This window comes from Ursus americanus, chromosome 7, assembly GCF_024610735.1.
Source record: "Ursus americanus isolate L20-20 chromosome 7, mUrsAme1.1.p, whole genome shotgun sequence".
Classification (NCBI taxonomy): domain Eukaryota; kingdom Metazoa; phylum Chordata; class Mammalia; order Carnivora; family Ursidae; genus Ursus; species Ursus americanus.
This window is the reverse complement of record NC_142133.1, coordinates 34,621,235-34,636,636: the sequence shown is the minus strand read 5'-3', so window position 1 is coordinate 34,636,636 and position 15,402 is coordinate 34,621,235. Positions and strand designations below refer to the sequence as shown.

Here is a 15,402-nt window from a genome sequence, read left to right as displayed (position 1 = left end):
CCTTTACTTCTAAGCTTCCTCCTCAGATCTGCTAGGCAGCCCCAGGACACTGTGTTGCTCTGGGGAAGTGAAAGTGGAAGAATTATCTGTCACCTCCTTTCTAACCTCATCCTCCCTTCCTCATCACACAGACACCCTGGGTTCAAGACAAGAGTCCCTCCCCAGCCTGCCTCTGGTCCCTCCCAGGTCCCCAGGATGGCCCACCCCGCCGCTGTACCCTCTTTCCCACTGGCCCTGTGACCCAGCACCGGTACCTGCTTCCCAGCGGCTCAGTTCCAGGAACGTCCCCATCTCTGCAGGAGAAGGAAGGGGAGCTGGGCAGAGTGCCTTTTAGAATTGAATCACAAAATAGGAAAAAAATACCTTTCTTTTGGAGCTTGGGGGTTTTCGTCCTGAAATTCCAGCAAGAGAGCAGTGCCAGGGCAGAAAAGCCACAGCCCAGGTCCCACCGCGGCACCCTAAGAATATGAGGCATGGTGGGGGCCGAGGAATCACAGCCTCTGCCGGGCCAGCCTCAGCCCTTCCCTCCTCTCCACCCTGGAAGAACCATCCTCTCTTGCTTCCAGATCAGCACATGCTTGTAAATACTGCTCAGGTTCTGACTCCAGCACGGAAATCATGGGATCTGTCCGCACCTGCCCCTGGCCCTCCCTTCCTTCTTCCCACACCACTTCCCCTCCCCACTCACCTTTACACACATGAGTCTTGGCTTTTAAAGAGTGAACATAAAGCTGTCAGGGTCCGCAATAAAAATAAGTGCCTCCTTTTACTTAGCAGCTAATTGTCAACTGCCATTCAAGGGATAGATTGGAGGTGGGTTAAAAAAAAAAAAAAATCCCACACACAAGCCCTTACCAGCATTGCTCCATATATCAAAGTGTCTGGCAGGAACACAGGACTTCACTTAGTGTTGATGAAGCCAGCCCACCCTTCTCTGGAAATGCTTTCCGACTTGCATGTAGCTCAGTCTTCAGAGAGAATGATCTTGGAGGTGGGTTATGGGGTAAACTGAGACGATTTCCCCCTCCCGTCGAGAAGGGTTTAGCAAATAGTGCGGCAACCCTGCCAGACATGCCCAGGAGCCTTGAAATGGAGTCCCTGCATCACGAGGGGACAGGCAGGAGGAGGGAAGGATTGCCAGGAGGAGTCATGGGATGCTGCCAAAAAATGTTCATCCCACCATTCACTCATAGGCTGGGACTCGAGGACTCGATCGACACCACGTTCTCCTTCCATGTCGAATTCACTCCCATGTCATGGCAATGTTACCTCTGAAACGTTGTGCACACCTGCTTCCTTTTCTCCACCTTCACCGCCACCCCCCTCATCCAAGCCACCTTTGAATGAAGACCAACAGCTTTAGCAAGGCTATGTCCACTGTCTTCGCCTTCTTCTCACTCCAGAGCCTGTTCTTTCTGGCATAGGACCTTGGTGTACGCTATTCCTCGGGCTGAGATACTGTTCCTCTTCTCCCTCTTCTGCCGAGTTAGCCTCTACGGACCCTGCACGTTTAAGCTGAATCATCACTAGTTCAGGGAAGCTTTCTCTAAACTTCTTGACAAAGACATTTTTCCCCACTGTGCATGACGGGTTCTTCCTTCCTGGTATTTTTCCCAGTTGCCGTGTTATGGTGTGGTGCTCGATTCAGGTCTGTGTCTTCTATTAGACTGTGAGCTCCTTGAAGAGGGGACTTAGTCCTTTTCTCACTGGCATAACCCCAGGGTTAGCACAGTGCTTGGCGCATGCTCAAGAAGTATTTGTTGAGTAAATGAATAAATAAGGATCTGTCTTGGGGCACCTGTGTGGCTCAGTCGGTTGAGCATTCGACTCTAAGTTTAGCTCAGGCTTGTGGAATTGAGCCCCATGTCAGGCTCCATGCTCATCCAGGAGTCTGCTGGAGATTCTCTCTCTCTCCCTCTGCCCCTCTCCCTGCTCGTACTCTCTCTCTCTCAAATAATATAAATAAATCTTAAAAATAAAAAGTATCTGTCTTGTGTTGGGATCTGGGGAGAGGGGGATTCCTGAAAATAAGTAAAAATCATCCTTTTGGGGCGACAGTAAAAGAAAAAAAGAAAGAAAGAAAAAAACCCATCCTTCTTCATGTCCAGTTTGGCTAGAGGAAAAGAATTAGAACACGTGGAATAACAATGAATCACAGAGATAGCACACTCCCACAGGCTAAACTCTGCTATAGATGGTGAAATCGTGTCCAGAAGGATGCGGACAACTTAGGAAAGAAGAGGAAGAAAAAGGAACCCAAGGCATGTAACAGTGCACTGTTTCTATACTCTACGCCTAGGCCAACATACAAAGATGCTTAAAACATGGGACCTGGCCCGGGCCTTACAACCAGGTCGGTCAGAGGAAACTGTGCACAACTTAGTGCAGCGCTTATGTACCCAGCAGTGGCCTGAGAAACAGAGGCCTGCCTCCAGGGCAAGAGGGCAAAGCAGGTTCCAACCAATTAGCATTTTGCAATGCTGCCTGCTCCCTGGGAGTGGGACAGACACTTGGCTTCAGGGTGGGGATCCAGGGAACACAGAGCCCTCCAACTCGGGGAAGGGAAGGCGTGGCTTAGAGAAAAAGGGACAAGTCACTTGAAGTCCAGATGTGATCACCTCCCTTCCTTTTCTTCTACTTAAATCAGGAACACTTGGAATTGCATCCAGAACTTGTGGGAAAAAATTAATCTATCCTTTCCAGCCAGGCCCTCACGAAAGAATAGTGTAGAAAAGAGATAAATGGGCTGGCTAGGCATGAAAAGACTAGAACACCAAGGCACTCCATGGTGCTGCTTTCCAAGGTGTGACATTGTGATTTACCATAAAAAATACATTTTTGGTCTTTCACCCATTTCCTGGCAGGGAGCTTCTAAAACTCTTGGAATCTGCTGTGCTGAGAGAGATAAAGGTATCTTTTGTTATGTTAATGAAGTGAGTTTTTAAAAGCACCTAGGATAGGGGCTAATTAACCCTAACCAACCTAGTGATTACAGGGTTCGAACTTTCAGTCCCACCCACTGACTCCCAGGGAGGGGGGAGGAGCTGGAGATTGAGATCAGTCAGGAAAAGTCAATGATTTAATCAGTCATGCAGATGCAATAAAGCCTCCGTAAAACCCAAAAGGATATGGGGTTTGGAGAATTTCTGGCTTGATGGATACCTGAAGATTTGGGGGAGACTGGTATCCTGGAGAGGCTTTAACCACACCTTGCTCCATGCACGTCTTCCATTTGGCTATTCCTGAGTTATAGCCTTTTATAATAAACTGGCGATCTAATAAGTAAACTGGCTTCCTCAGTTCTGTGAGCCCCTCTAGCAAATTAATTGAACCCAGGGAAGGGGTCATTGGAACCTCCAATCAATAGCCATTGGGTCAGAAGCACAGGTGCCAATCTGGACTTGAAATTGGCACCTGAAATGCATGGAAGCAGAGACGCCTTGCAGGCCCTTTGCCTGTGCAATCTGATACTATCTCTGGGTAGATGGCGTCAGAATTGAGTTAAATTGTTGCACGTCTAGCTGGTGTTCAAGAATTTCTGGGATGTGAGGAGATACACTGGAAATGGTCCCAGATTGGGACAAGGTGAGAGGAAGGTGCAGAGCCAGCTACGAGGCAGGCAGAGCCAAGGGAGAAAAGCTGGGTGTGTCGTGAGAACTACGTGGGCCTTCTTTCTTGTCAAGGCAGAAACGGGGCCAGAAAAGAGACTGGGGCAAGAAGGGCCTTAGCTCTGCAAAACTGTCACAAGAGTGACTTCTAAAACATAGTTTGGACTCACTGCCTGGGTAACACAAAGGGATTACAGGCGTCTGCAGTTGAATGCAGTTGAACACAAAATTGTTCTGTCTGAACATTTTTCTGGGGAGAGTTTCCACAGCCTTTATCAGATTCTCTAAGGGGTCTACAAACCATAAAGACTTTCACCAAAGCTCACCATTAATACGCTTGGAGCAAGATCATTCTAGAGGCAGCAACCCATTTTCCAAATAATTTCCCAGGTAAGCTGATCGTCACTGAACAGAGAGGAGAGCCTACGGGAGCGGAACCCAGGACCACCAGGGGAAGAGAAGGCTGTTCCTTCATGTCTGCTGTGCCAGACGCTGTTTAGATTGTGGGATACAGCACTGAACAAAACAGAGAGAGAAATTCCTGCCACGTAGATTGAAGGTTTCCTTCTAGCCAGGGGAGACCAACTACGAACAAATGAGTGAAATATATAGCAAGGTCTAAGAGGGCAGTACTAAGAAGAAAGATGAAGCAGGACAGAGGGCCAGGGAGGGCCAGGGGTAGGGCAAGGGAGGGATTCAGTGTCAAATGGGATGACCAGGGAGGGCTCACTGAGGTGATGTTTAAGCAAGGACCTGTAAAAAAAGCAGAGTACCAAGCCACACAGCTACCCAGGGAAAGAGGATTCCAGGCAGAGCACACAGCAACGTGCCTGAGGCAGGAACGTGCGTTGGGTGTCCAGGGAAAAGCAAAAGAGTTGGTTTCGGGACCAGCGCTGTAATTCAGACAAGACAGTGGGGTGCCTCAGCCAGGATGGTGGTAGTGGAGGTGACGAGAAGAGAGCAGATTCTGGGTGGGAAAAGCCATAGAAAGCTTCAGGAAGGGCTGGAAAGAGGCAGCGGCAACACGTCTCAGGGACTTTCCAGTGTTTGAGGGGCATGCCCTGCAGATCTAGTGGGCCCGGCTCAGGGGCACCTTCCGAGTGGGGCCATGCTGTGACAAGAGCTGCCTACAGAGGCGGGGGCCCTGGCCCCACTCCTCGGCAGCTGGGCCCCTTGGACTAATCATCTACTTCCTCAGGACAGAAGTTTCCTGACTTACAAACAGGAAGAACAAATGTCTGGCTTGCCTTGTGGCCTCAGACTGGACTCTGTTGTCTTAAAAGGCCTTCTCATCTGAGATCTAGCATCAGATTCAACGAGAGGCTTTAGAAACTTCTGAAATGTCCCTTTAGAGACAAATCCTGGTCTTTGAATAAATAAATACGCTGCACTCTTATTTCTCGTCCCTCGGACTTTCCCCTGCCGGCAGGATTTATGCTTGACTTGCTTCTCAGGTGGTGAGATGGGGAAGGAAGAAATCCCCACGTGGAGTAGGACCCCGTACAGCAGCTCACCGTGGCAAGGCTGAGCCGAGCACCATATAAGGCACAGAGGCTATTCACAGTGCGGGACCGCATTTTGACTCAGAATACGTGCATGCTTAGGCAACGTCCACGTCTCTTGTCAATGCACGCTGCCTAAAGCGCTGGACAGCAGGGGGCGGGGGAGGGGAAGCAGGGAACATCGACCAGGGCTCACGACCTCACAATCCGGGGCAATAAGGAGGGTCACAGCTAAGCTGATCCAGGCTGAATGGCGTAGAAGAGAGCTTTAATCAATCAAGACCTCATCTTGGTGATTAGCACAGCAAAAAAAGAAAGTGTTTAGGAACTGGGAAACGGTGAATGAAACCATGCTCCTCTTTCTGTAATAGGATGGGCTGCTCAGGATGGCTGTGGCAGGCACTCGAGTTTGGGTGTCCCCCACCTGTAACTTCTTTTCTCCCAGCCCCCACGCTAGGCAGGTCCCAGGCTACACAACTGCCTCCTTGCCTCAGCTCCGGAGTCTGCAAGTGGTCTCCTGACCCCAGCTGAGCCGGGTAGATCTCCTTTCTCAGGAGTGTGGAATGGGGTGCGGAGGCTGAGCTCAGCCTCTGCTGTGCTTGAGAGAGAGGTACGGGAAAGCTGGGGCTGGCACAGCTCTGTGGGGCCACGAGTAAGCACCGGAGCACTGCTAACTACGCAAACACAGGCAGGCATGCAGAGAAAAGCGGAATGCGAAGCTGCGCGGCCCCAGAGAAACTGACAGGATAAGCTCTGGGCCGACGGTCCAGTTCTTGGCCCCAGGCCTCTTGGCAATTCTCCCTTGGTCTCTTTGAACAGCTGCTGCACCAACCCAGCAAATCCCTCTTTGTTGCCGAACATCACTGCATGCGATTTCTATTTTTTGTAACCAAACAATCCCGGAAATGAATCAATATAACATAGCTATCAAATAAAAGGTATTCAATTGTATATATTCCATGCTTGTCATTTTGAAAAAAAGAAAGAAAGAAATGTATATATGAATACCACCTGGAAGAAAAACATAAAAATGCCTTTGGTGGTTTTAGGGGTGATTATTTTCCTATATTTTTTCAAATTTCCACAAAATTATTATGGTGTTCATAATTTTTAAAGAAACCATTGGGCAATCTAATAAATATTTAATATTTGAGCTGTAAAAGCCCTCCCCCCCAACATGACTTCCAAAATAACAGGCAGCACAGTTGATAAATAATTATATACAGTTATCCTGGAGCTGACCCAAAGTGCATTCCTAAAAAGTTGAAGGAAAGTGGTCACTTGAGATCGCCTGTATCAGTTCTTCATATTTTTAAGAAAGGAAAAAACACATACTGGATTCACCTGTTTGTTAATTGCAGATGGCTTTGGGGTTTTTTTTTAATGTCTTATTTAAATTCAATTTAGCTAACATATAGTGTATTATTAGTGTCAGGGGTTAGAATTTAGTGATCCATCACTTACATATAACACCCAGTGGTCATTATATCACGTGCCCTCCTTAATGCCCATCACCCAGTTACCCCATCACCCCCACCAACCTCCCCTCCAGCGACCCTCAGTTTGTTTCCTAGAATTAAGAGTCTCTTACGGTTTGTCTCCCTCTCTGTTTTCGTCTTATTTTATTTTTCCTTCTCTTCCCCTATGTTCATCTGCTTTTTTTTTTCTTAAATTCTACATGTGAGTGAAATCATATGGTATTTCTCTTTCTCTGACTGACTTTTTTCGCTTATCATAATACCCTCTAGTTCCATCCATGTTGTTGCAAACGACAAGATTTCATGCTTTTTGATGGCTAAGTAATATTCCATTGTATGTATATATACATACAATAGAATATACTATATATATACCACATCTTCTGTTGATGAACAACTGGGCTTCTTCCATATTTTGGCTCTTGTGGACACTGGGTTAATTGCTGATATTTTTTCACAGCAGTTTCTCCTCTAGTGTGGGCCTAACACCAGGGTTGCCAGAAAACTCGAACACTTGAGTCATGGAACCCAGAAAAGTGCTCACCCTGAATTCACTGAGAACCTGTGAGCTGGACACAGTTCCTGAACCTCTCCCCAGTCTGACCACCCCAGTTCTGGCCAGCCACTTCACTTTCCTGTGCTGATCAGCCCCCTCCCCCCCCCCCCAGCTTTAGGCATAGATCTTGCCACCACCCTCTCAGGCCCCACGACCCCATAACCGGGCAGACTCCTGGTGCTGCAGAATGTTGGTGCTTCAGGGCATCACACACATTTGCCGCTGAGGTGCAAAGGGCTGCAGTGCGCCCAGCTAACCGAAAGTTGGCTCTTTGAGGTCATGCAGGGAGGGAAGCTAGATGCTTGGCATTGAGCATGGCCTCAGAGTTGTCCTCTCATGGTCTCCCTTGAACACTGTTCAAGGAGAGATCGTGTCTGGAGCTCCTAACTCCCCGTCTTCGAGTTATCACAGACACATGGCCAGGAAAGCCTGCAGAGTCCTTACCTCCAGAGGGTGTGCCAGCGACTCTCCTAAGGAATTTAACCCACTCCTCCATCTCCGCCTGAGAGCTGGCCATGAGGACATAGGAGTCCTGTCCTGCGCGACTCTGGTCCCATGAGGCTGGAGGAAGAAGTAATATTAATGAAGCGGCCGGGACAAAGGGAAGCGAAGGCAAGCTGAACTTCAGCTGCTCTCTTGGTGCAATTAATCAACCAGTCAAACAGCACAAAAGCATTATCTACTTATCCTCAAGGGAACCAAATACCTATGCACCCGAAACTCTGATTCTATAGATAAACCATTGAGCACCCGTGGTTTGCAATTGGAATGTCTTGGGCTGAGAACTGCTCCTGTTGGGGAGAGAAGACATTTCCTACCAGAAAGGAAGAGAAGTTCAACGGGCAGCGTCGGTGTTAGGGGAGGCAGGCTCAGCCCACACAATTTTGAAGACTTTAGTCCATCACACCATTACAGATATTTTCCTATGCTACTCGTGAGCTCAGCTGTTGGGGTGGGGAGGGTAAGAGCGACTTAGGAGAGAGGGACAAGGAGCACGTGGGTGCCTTTCTCACACAATCAGTACTTCCTCTTCAGAGTTTCTACTCTCCTACCTGCACAAGACATTGTAAACGGGAGGTTCTCAATACATAGTTGATGGACAAATGAAGTTTGTTAGGACTTTCATTACCATTAGCACTCTAAACCCAGGATTATGGACAGACATATGTAATGTTTCCTGGGTTTGTGTTATCAGACAAAAGGGTGGAGGAAATGACAAGGGGGTGGAACAGGGAGAGGATGCCAAGAGAAAGAATGAAAGAAAATGACAAAAAGGAAAATCGGGACAGAGAAGGAGAAGAGAGGGAGAAGGAAAGCATCAAACGTAGGCCTTAGGAAGGACAACATAACAGCGATCCCTTTCAATTACAAGAGGCTATGAAATGTCAAAGTGTCTGTGTAAACACCAACCCATTCTTCTCACAATGTCAGGGCCTTTCTCTCAAAAAGAGTTTGTTCTAGCACCTCCGTTGTGCCCAAACCCATATTTCCTTGCAGGGCAACAAAAGATTTTCAAATTCCCTTTGGTTCTGATCTCTTGAACCTGCATCAATATCACCACGTTCTTTTATGCTTTGGGACAACCCAACTCTGAATCCATCTTATCATTGGGTCATCAGCTCCTCTGACCAGAAGGATCAGTCCACGGAGGCCCTGACCATTCCTGAGAGCTAGGTGTTTCCAGAAGTAAAATGGGAAGTGAAAAGTGGTCAGAGTAGAACTAAAGAATCCTGTAGGAATCATGATATCCCTTTGAAATAGAATGGGCTGTAGTATCATTTCCACTCTACGGCTAATGGAACTCAAGTCCAGAGATGCAAAGAGACCTGCCTATTGGCACGCAGTAAGATACCACCAGACTCAAAGCAAGGCCCCTGTTCTTTCTCCCAATAATTGCCACTGGCCCCTATTGCTTCCAATTTGACATTGGTCAAAATTTATCTGGCACCCTTCTCCACCATGCCTATTCTCCAGTCTGTTGTATTATCAAAAACACGTCTTTTCAGCTTACCCTGACTTCTGGGAAATCTTTCAGTTTTGCCATTAATTTTGTCCCTCAACTCCATTGAGAAACACCCAGCTCTCAGGATGCTCCTGAACAGCCAGGGCTTCGATGGACTGACCCTTCTGGTCAAAAGAGCAGATGACCCAATGAAGGGTAAAGACGATGAACTTCCATGGTATTAGATAGGTTCAAGAGATCAAAAAGCAAAGGGAATTGGAAAATCTTTTGCTGCCCTATAAAACAACTAATGTTGGGCACATGAGAGTGCCTGCTCTATTTAAAATGGTAAGTGAGGGGTGCCTGGGTGGCTCAGTTGGTTAAGGGTTTGCCTTCAGCTCAGGTCATAATCCCAGAGTCCTGGGATCGAGCCCCCACATCAGGTTCCCTGCTCAGGGGGAAGCCTGCTTCTCCCTCTCCACCCCCCTACTCATGCTCTCTCTCACTATCTCTGTCTCTCTCTCTCTCAAATAAATAAAATGTTTTTTAAAAAGTAAAAAAATAAAAAATAAAAAGGTAAGTGACCTGCCACTATCCCCACATCGACCACAATTTTTTCTCTCTTTCTTTGCTTTAATTTTTTTCCACTGGGCTTATTCCATCATAAGCAGTCAGTTGTCAGTCTCCCCCTTTAGACTGTGAGCTGCACGCAGGCTTGTTCTTTTCTGGATTCCCAGTTCCTACAATAGTTCCTGGCTCATAGCAGGTACTCAATAAATCTGTTGTGACATCTCACAAGGCAGTGTCAGAATTAAATGCAACAAAAGGAATAACTCTCTATACCCCTGACGACTTCCTTTGGGTTGAACAACAGAGAGTTATTGTGCTATAAGTAGGGAGAGGGAAGCTTGTTCTAAATTTTTTCCTGCTCCAAATAAAGAAAAACATAGCATGAGTATAATGAAATTCTTCTCTCTGTCTTTTGTGCAATGTTATAACACCAGTGATCACAGAGAGAGGGCCCTGGTTAGGAAGACCATTTCCTCTGCCAACATCGGTCCCTGAGAATCATCTTGCATAAGAGCATGACCAAAAGAGGAACTAAAAAAGTCTCTACATCATAATACAAAGGCTTGCCTCACTTTAAGTTGGATGAAGACTTGAGAATGATGGTTCTTTTAGGAAACCTTTAGGAAAATGGTTCCCTACCTTATAATTGCTTTAGAATTGCTGTTTGTTCTTATGAGACGTGTAAGTGTAAGCAAGTGTAAGTGATAATGAGATACTGCAGCAGAGCAATCTTCAGGGGTATTGGGCTTTTGGTGCAAAGCCCACAGTGATCTTCAGCCAGGCCTCTCAGTAGGATTGCCCTTGGCGGAAAATTCAGGCTTTGGGACACATGTTACCATGGACTGTTGCATCCCTTAAACTGTGCTGGGAAAGGGGTCCTAGGACTAGAAGAATCTTGTGGGGAAGGAGGTGGGGTCTTCTCAGAGAGGAGAGACTAAAAAATAACCTCTTCCTTTGAGGAGGAAGAGAGATGGACAGAACATCAGATAAAAAAAGCAAAGGAGTGCCCACTAGGAAGGAGGCCACCTGGAAGAGCTGAACTTTAAAAAAAAAAAAAAAAATTGTTTTTCTTTGTTTTCTATAGTAGTAGCCAGTTTTAGGATTGATTTCTACATTATAATTTCCCCTAGTTATCCCCAAATATGAAACCTCTACATGGCACTAACTATGTTATCAGTCACTATACCAAATGTGCCAAATCGATTTCTTTCTTTCATCCTCACTATTCTCATCATTGTCCCCATTTCACAGATAAAGAAACAGAGGCAGGAAGAAATGAAATAACTTGATCATCGTTGCACAAACAGAAAGTGGCAGGGCCAGGATTCGGAGCAGGGCAAGCTAGCTCCAGACCAGGCACTCTAAGCTCTTGACTACATTGCCTTCTCTGTCATTTCTCATGTGCATGCTGCCTTGTGCGAGGGGTAAGGAAGGGGTTCAGGGAAGGGGCGCTCGCCCAGGGGACTGGTGGCCTCCCCTGCTGTGTCAGCGAGGCGGCAGCAGCAGCCTGGCTGCACCACCAGACCAGCAGCTCTGGAGTTCCTGGCGGGACTGGGGCTGGCAAAGGAGCAGGAGACAAGGAGAAGCAGCTTCAGTGTGCTAGACTCACACAAACCCAAATTCCCCTTGAAACTCCCCTTGCCCCAGACGCACTCGAGGAAGGGAGCTCTTGCCTGGGCAGAAGCATCCTCTGGGGTGCTGCTAACATGCGCAGTAGAGGACTTTCGGCACCTGACACGTGCTAAGTGCTCCGTAATTCGCGGCTGTCCTTTCTTATTAGGTCGCGTCGCACCCTGTGTGACGGTTGACTGTGGACCATTTTTGACCTACCAGCGCAGCGATTTCACATCGCTCAGTGTGCACTGTAACTGTTCATTTTCATGTCCCACTCAGCTTCGGAAACCAAGCTCTTTTTAGTGAGCAGGGATGCTGTGCTTTGCAGAGCAGCGTGCCAGCGCCCGGCGGAATGCCTGACACCAAGCACGCGTGCACGAGGGGCTTACAGGGCTGCCGCGAGCGCGCACCCACTTAGTTGGCCTGCTAGCTGATGAACTGGTGTAGGTTCACCGGCTACATACAGAACGACGGTGCATTCTTCCGCGGTTGGTTGGTTAGCGGGCTGACACTGGCATCCAGAAGTAAACGGGAGGGTAATGTACCTCTGTCCCCACTTTTGTCGCCTACCTGGAATGACTTCAAAGACAAACTTCCCCGCCTCTTCTGGGTTCGTGGCGATCTCCTTGATCGTGCTTCCGGGTAGGTACATGCAACCCTGAAAGATCAGAAGTTAGCCCCATAAATACGCAGCGATTTTGTCACCTAAAATTAAGTTGAAGGATAGACTGGATAATGATGGGATGAAGGAGGAAGATAGGTAGGTGGGGAGGAACATGACAAGCTAGCATCCCAGTTTTGAGTGGGGCCCTTCTGCTGTTCAAGCCTCTGCCAGATTAAGCAACAGCTATCTGAGAGCAAGCGAGGTGCCTAGAGAGGAAAGAACAAGGTCCTGACAGAAGAGTGAGGGAAGAGGATGCCGTCAGCAACACTCGCCTCTTCCCCCTTTTCCAAGGACCTGACTTCCTGGCCAAACCAGACATCTGATATTTGCAAGCAGGGCAGAGACTGGTATGCCTTGCAGAGGTCGTATGGTGGACAGTCTACCTGCCCGGCTGCCAGAGATTCCACTGGGGCTGAACCACAGGGAGCCAGCCATTCAAGAAGATAGAGCTCTTAGTAGCAGCAAGAGCTGCTGAGCGGCACATTTCAAGGGTCTGTCCCTTTGCTAAGCACGTTGAATATGTTATCCATTTAGTCCTTCCAACAATCCTCCCAGCCAGGTGTCATGCACATTTACAAGTGAGGAACCCGGGAATCAGAAAGGTATTATAATCTGCCTAATGTCACAGAGCTAGTAAGTGACAGAATGGTAATTCATCTCAGAAGTGAGTTAAAGCTGAGGTGGTGGGGACCCATCAGCCTCGTGTCCCCGGAAGTAGGCAGGAGGATCCTGGATCCATGGAAGAGAGTGAGAATGCAGAAGGCTATGTGACCTCTTACATGTGAATGTGTTATCAGTCACTTCTTCCACGTATGTGCTCAGTGCCTTAGCACTGACGTGCACCATCACATGCAATATCTCATTAGATCCCCACAACAGCTCCGTACCATAAGCCTGGCGACATGGCCCCTTCTACGTTGCAGAAGAGGAAATCGATACTGTGGAAGTCTAAGCGACTGCACCAAGGGACATAGCTTATTTGTCCTAGAGTTGGCTTGTCTGAATGTCCATCTCACTGGCCGCGACAGATAGCGTGTCTGATTCTAGCTAAGTAAACGTATGTGTCTTTAGAATAGAGCGTCCGTGAAGTGGATTGGCATCAGAAAATCCATTAACATCAAAAACAGAGAGGCAGCCTTGACAATTCCCTGAGCAAACGAAACCAGTTTAGTGACACCAAGCTCAATTTCGCTTACTTTGCGAGACACACTTGACCTGCATCATTTCTTGCTTATGCCTCTGGAAATCATAAGCAAACCTTGAACCGTAATCACTGACTCGTTTCCTATCATTTAAGGAAATGTGGGTGAGCATTGGAGAGAGGCAGAGAGAGAGGGAGAGAGAGAATCTGAAGCAGCTCTGCACTGAGCAGGACTGGATCTCACAACCCTGAGAGCATGACCTGAACCGAAATCAAGAGCTGGACGCTTAACTGACTAAGCCACCCAGGCTCCCCTAAGGAAATTCTCACATTATAACCAATCATGATAAAGAATAAACAGTCACTGCTTTCTCACTTAGAATGCTGCTTTATAACAATATATCCCTGAGCCTCACTCCACGTTTTTGGTTTAAGCGTTTCTAGTTCGCAAACTGTCTTTTTGGTGCATGCACAATAAATTTTTACTAATTACTACTTTGGCGATTCTTTGGTTTTACTTCTGTTATTTCTGAACTTTTGAGAGTATAAGGGCAAGAGTCTTAATGAACTCTCAGATCAGCTCAGGAGCATAAAAGAATAAATGCTTCTTAAGAGTCTAGAAATAAAAATGTTTAAGACCGAGTAAGAAAAAGAGTAGAAGAAAAAGAAGAAAAGGAGGAGGAGGAGAAGAGGTGAAGGGGGCAGAGTGGAAGGAGGAAGGAGGGAAAAAAAGAGAAGTATTTATCTATATAAGGGAATTCTTCATTTTTCTACATTTCTCTAATTTCATTACTTGGGAATAACCTCAAACCTACATCGTCCTCATCATCTTTAAATAATACCAGTGGCCTCGGGGGAAAAAAATGACCCTGAGATTGTGCAGCTGGGCTTCTTTGCCTGAGTTATGGCACCAGAATAAAAAGCCATGTTACTTTTAGACGAGAAGGAGCACTGCCTGGCAGAAGAAGAGGAAAGTACAATTTCAGAGGTGTCTGCCTCTCCTAAAGACCTCTCTTATTTGATATGCCCAAATCACGTTCATCCAAACACGGTAAAAATGAAATGCAAAATACATAAGTACCATTTATGGAGCAGTTACTAGGTGCCAGGCTCGGTGCTAAATGCCCTGAATATATCATCACATTAAATCTTCATAAGAACTCTCTGAAGGACTGACTGTTATTTTCCCCCCCTGGAGACATGAGGAAGTAAGGGTCAGAGGAGAGGTTAACTAGCTGATCCAAGATCACAGTGCTAGTCAATAAGAATGCTATGATTCAAACCCCAGTCAGGGGGATTTCAGAATGACAAGTAAGGGTTTACTTTCAAGTCCCACTTACTTTGGGGGAAGAAGTAACCATCAGAGTTAAACTTATTCACACCAAGACATAAAAGACACACTTGCAAGCCCTTGTAAGCTCATCTTGAGCGCAAGAGTCTTGAACCGTCATAAATGAAGAGGAGAGTGGGAAGCCATAAGAGAGACAGTAGCGGGGGGCGGGGACGCTGATGGGGAGGGGGGAATGGCTCTGGACAGGGAAGGCGCAAGTTGCCACTTTCCCCCACACTGCAAGTGGACTCTGTACGAAGAAGGAAGAAGGAGGCCCCACGTCCTACCGCAATGAAGCAGGGCAAACAGCCTTGTCGGTGGGAGGCTAGAGCCCACGTACAGTGGCTCTCGAGAATGAACGGTCATGTTTTCAGGAGCAATGTGAGCCAGTTGTTCAACACAGCCGTTATCAAAAGTTAAATTACATTTTAATATAATGTGTTTAATATTTTATATTAAGAATAAAGGTAATAATACTTGGAGTTCATCACTTCCTATTTATTTACTATATTTTACTGTTACTTCTGTTCATGTGGTTATTTACACCTGTTCTATTCGTGTGGTTAAAATGCTCTAGAACACTGTGCTTGGCACATCTCTTCTCAACTCTGTCTTCAGTGATGTCATGTCGGGAGCAGCCATGCTGGGGTATTCACACCACGGAAATTGGCTAATGCTGCCTCACGATCAGCTCGGCCACCAGAGAGTCATTTGTGAAACACTTCCCTGCCGCTGACAGCCAGCCACCTGCGGTAACGTCCCAGAAAAGCAGGGAGATGAGACAAGGGAACAACGAAGCTAGGATTGTCCAGAACCATCATTGCAGCAGGGACTCGAGGGCAGTTTGCTGAGGTCCTGGTTTAAACAATTTCCCTGGCAAAGAACCTTTTGGAATGACTTATATCAAGCTAAATCAAAGATTTCCAGAGCATTATACTATTAAAGCTGGAGAGACCCTGCTGAGACCTCAGGGGAAAAAAATGCACAGACTGCTTTC

General features: G+C 47.1%; 1 protein-coding gene across 3 annotated transcripts in view; it reads right to left on the bottom strand.

The window, feature by feature from the left end:
- ARHGAP25 (Rho GTPase activating protein 25) overlaps nt 1-15,402 on the bottom strand; it is an 84,015-nt gene that overhangs the window by 24,862 nt on the left and 43,751 nt on the right. For all 3 annotated transcript variants that reach the window (XM_045788142.2, XM_045788145.2, XM_045788144.2), the window contains 2 exons: nt 11,841-11,928; nt 7,589-7,705 (listed from right to left, as the gene is read on the bottom strand). In XM_045788142.2, coding sequence (XP_045644098.2) covers nt 7,589-7,705; nt 11,841-11,928 — 205 coding nt within the window. The remainder of the gene's footprint in view (nt 1-7,588; nt 7,706-11,840; nt 11,929-15,402) is intronic.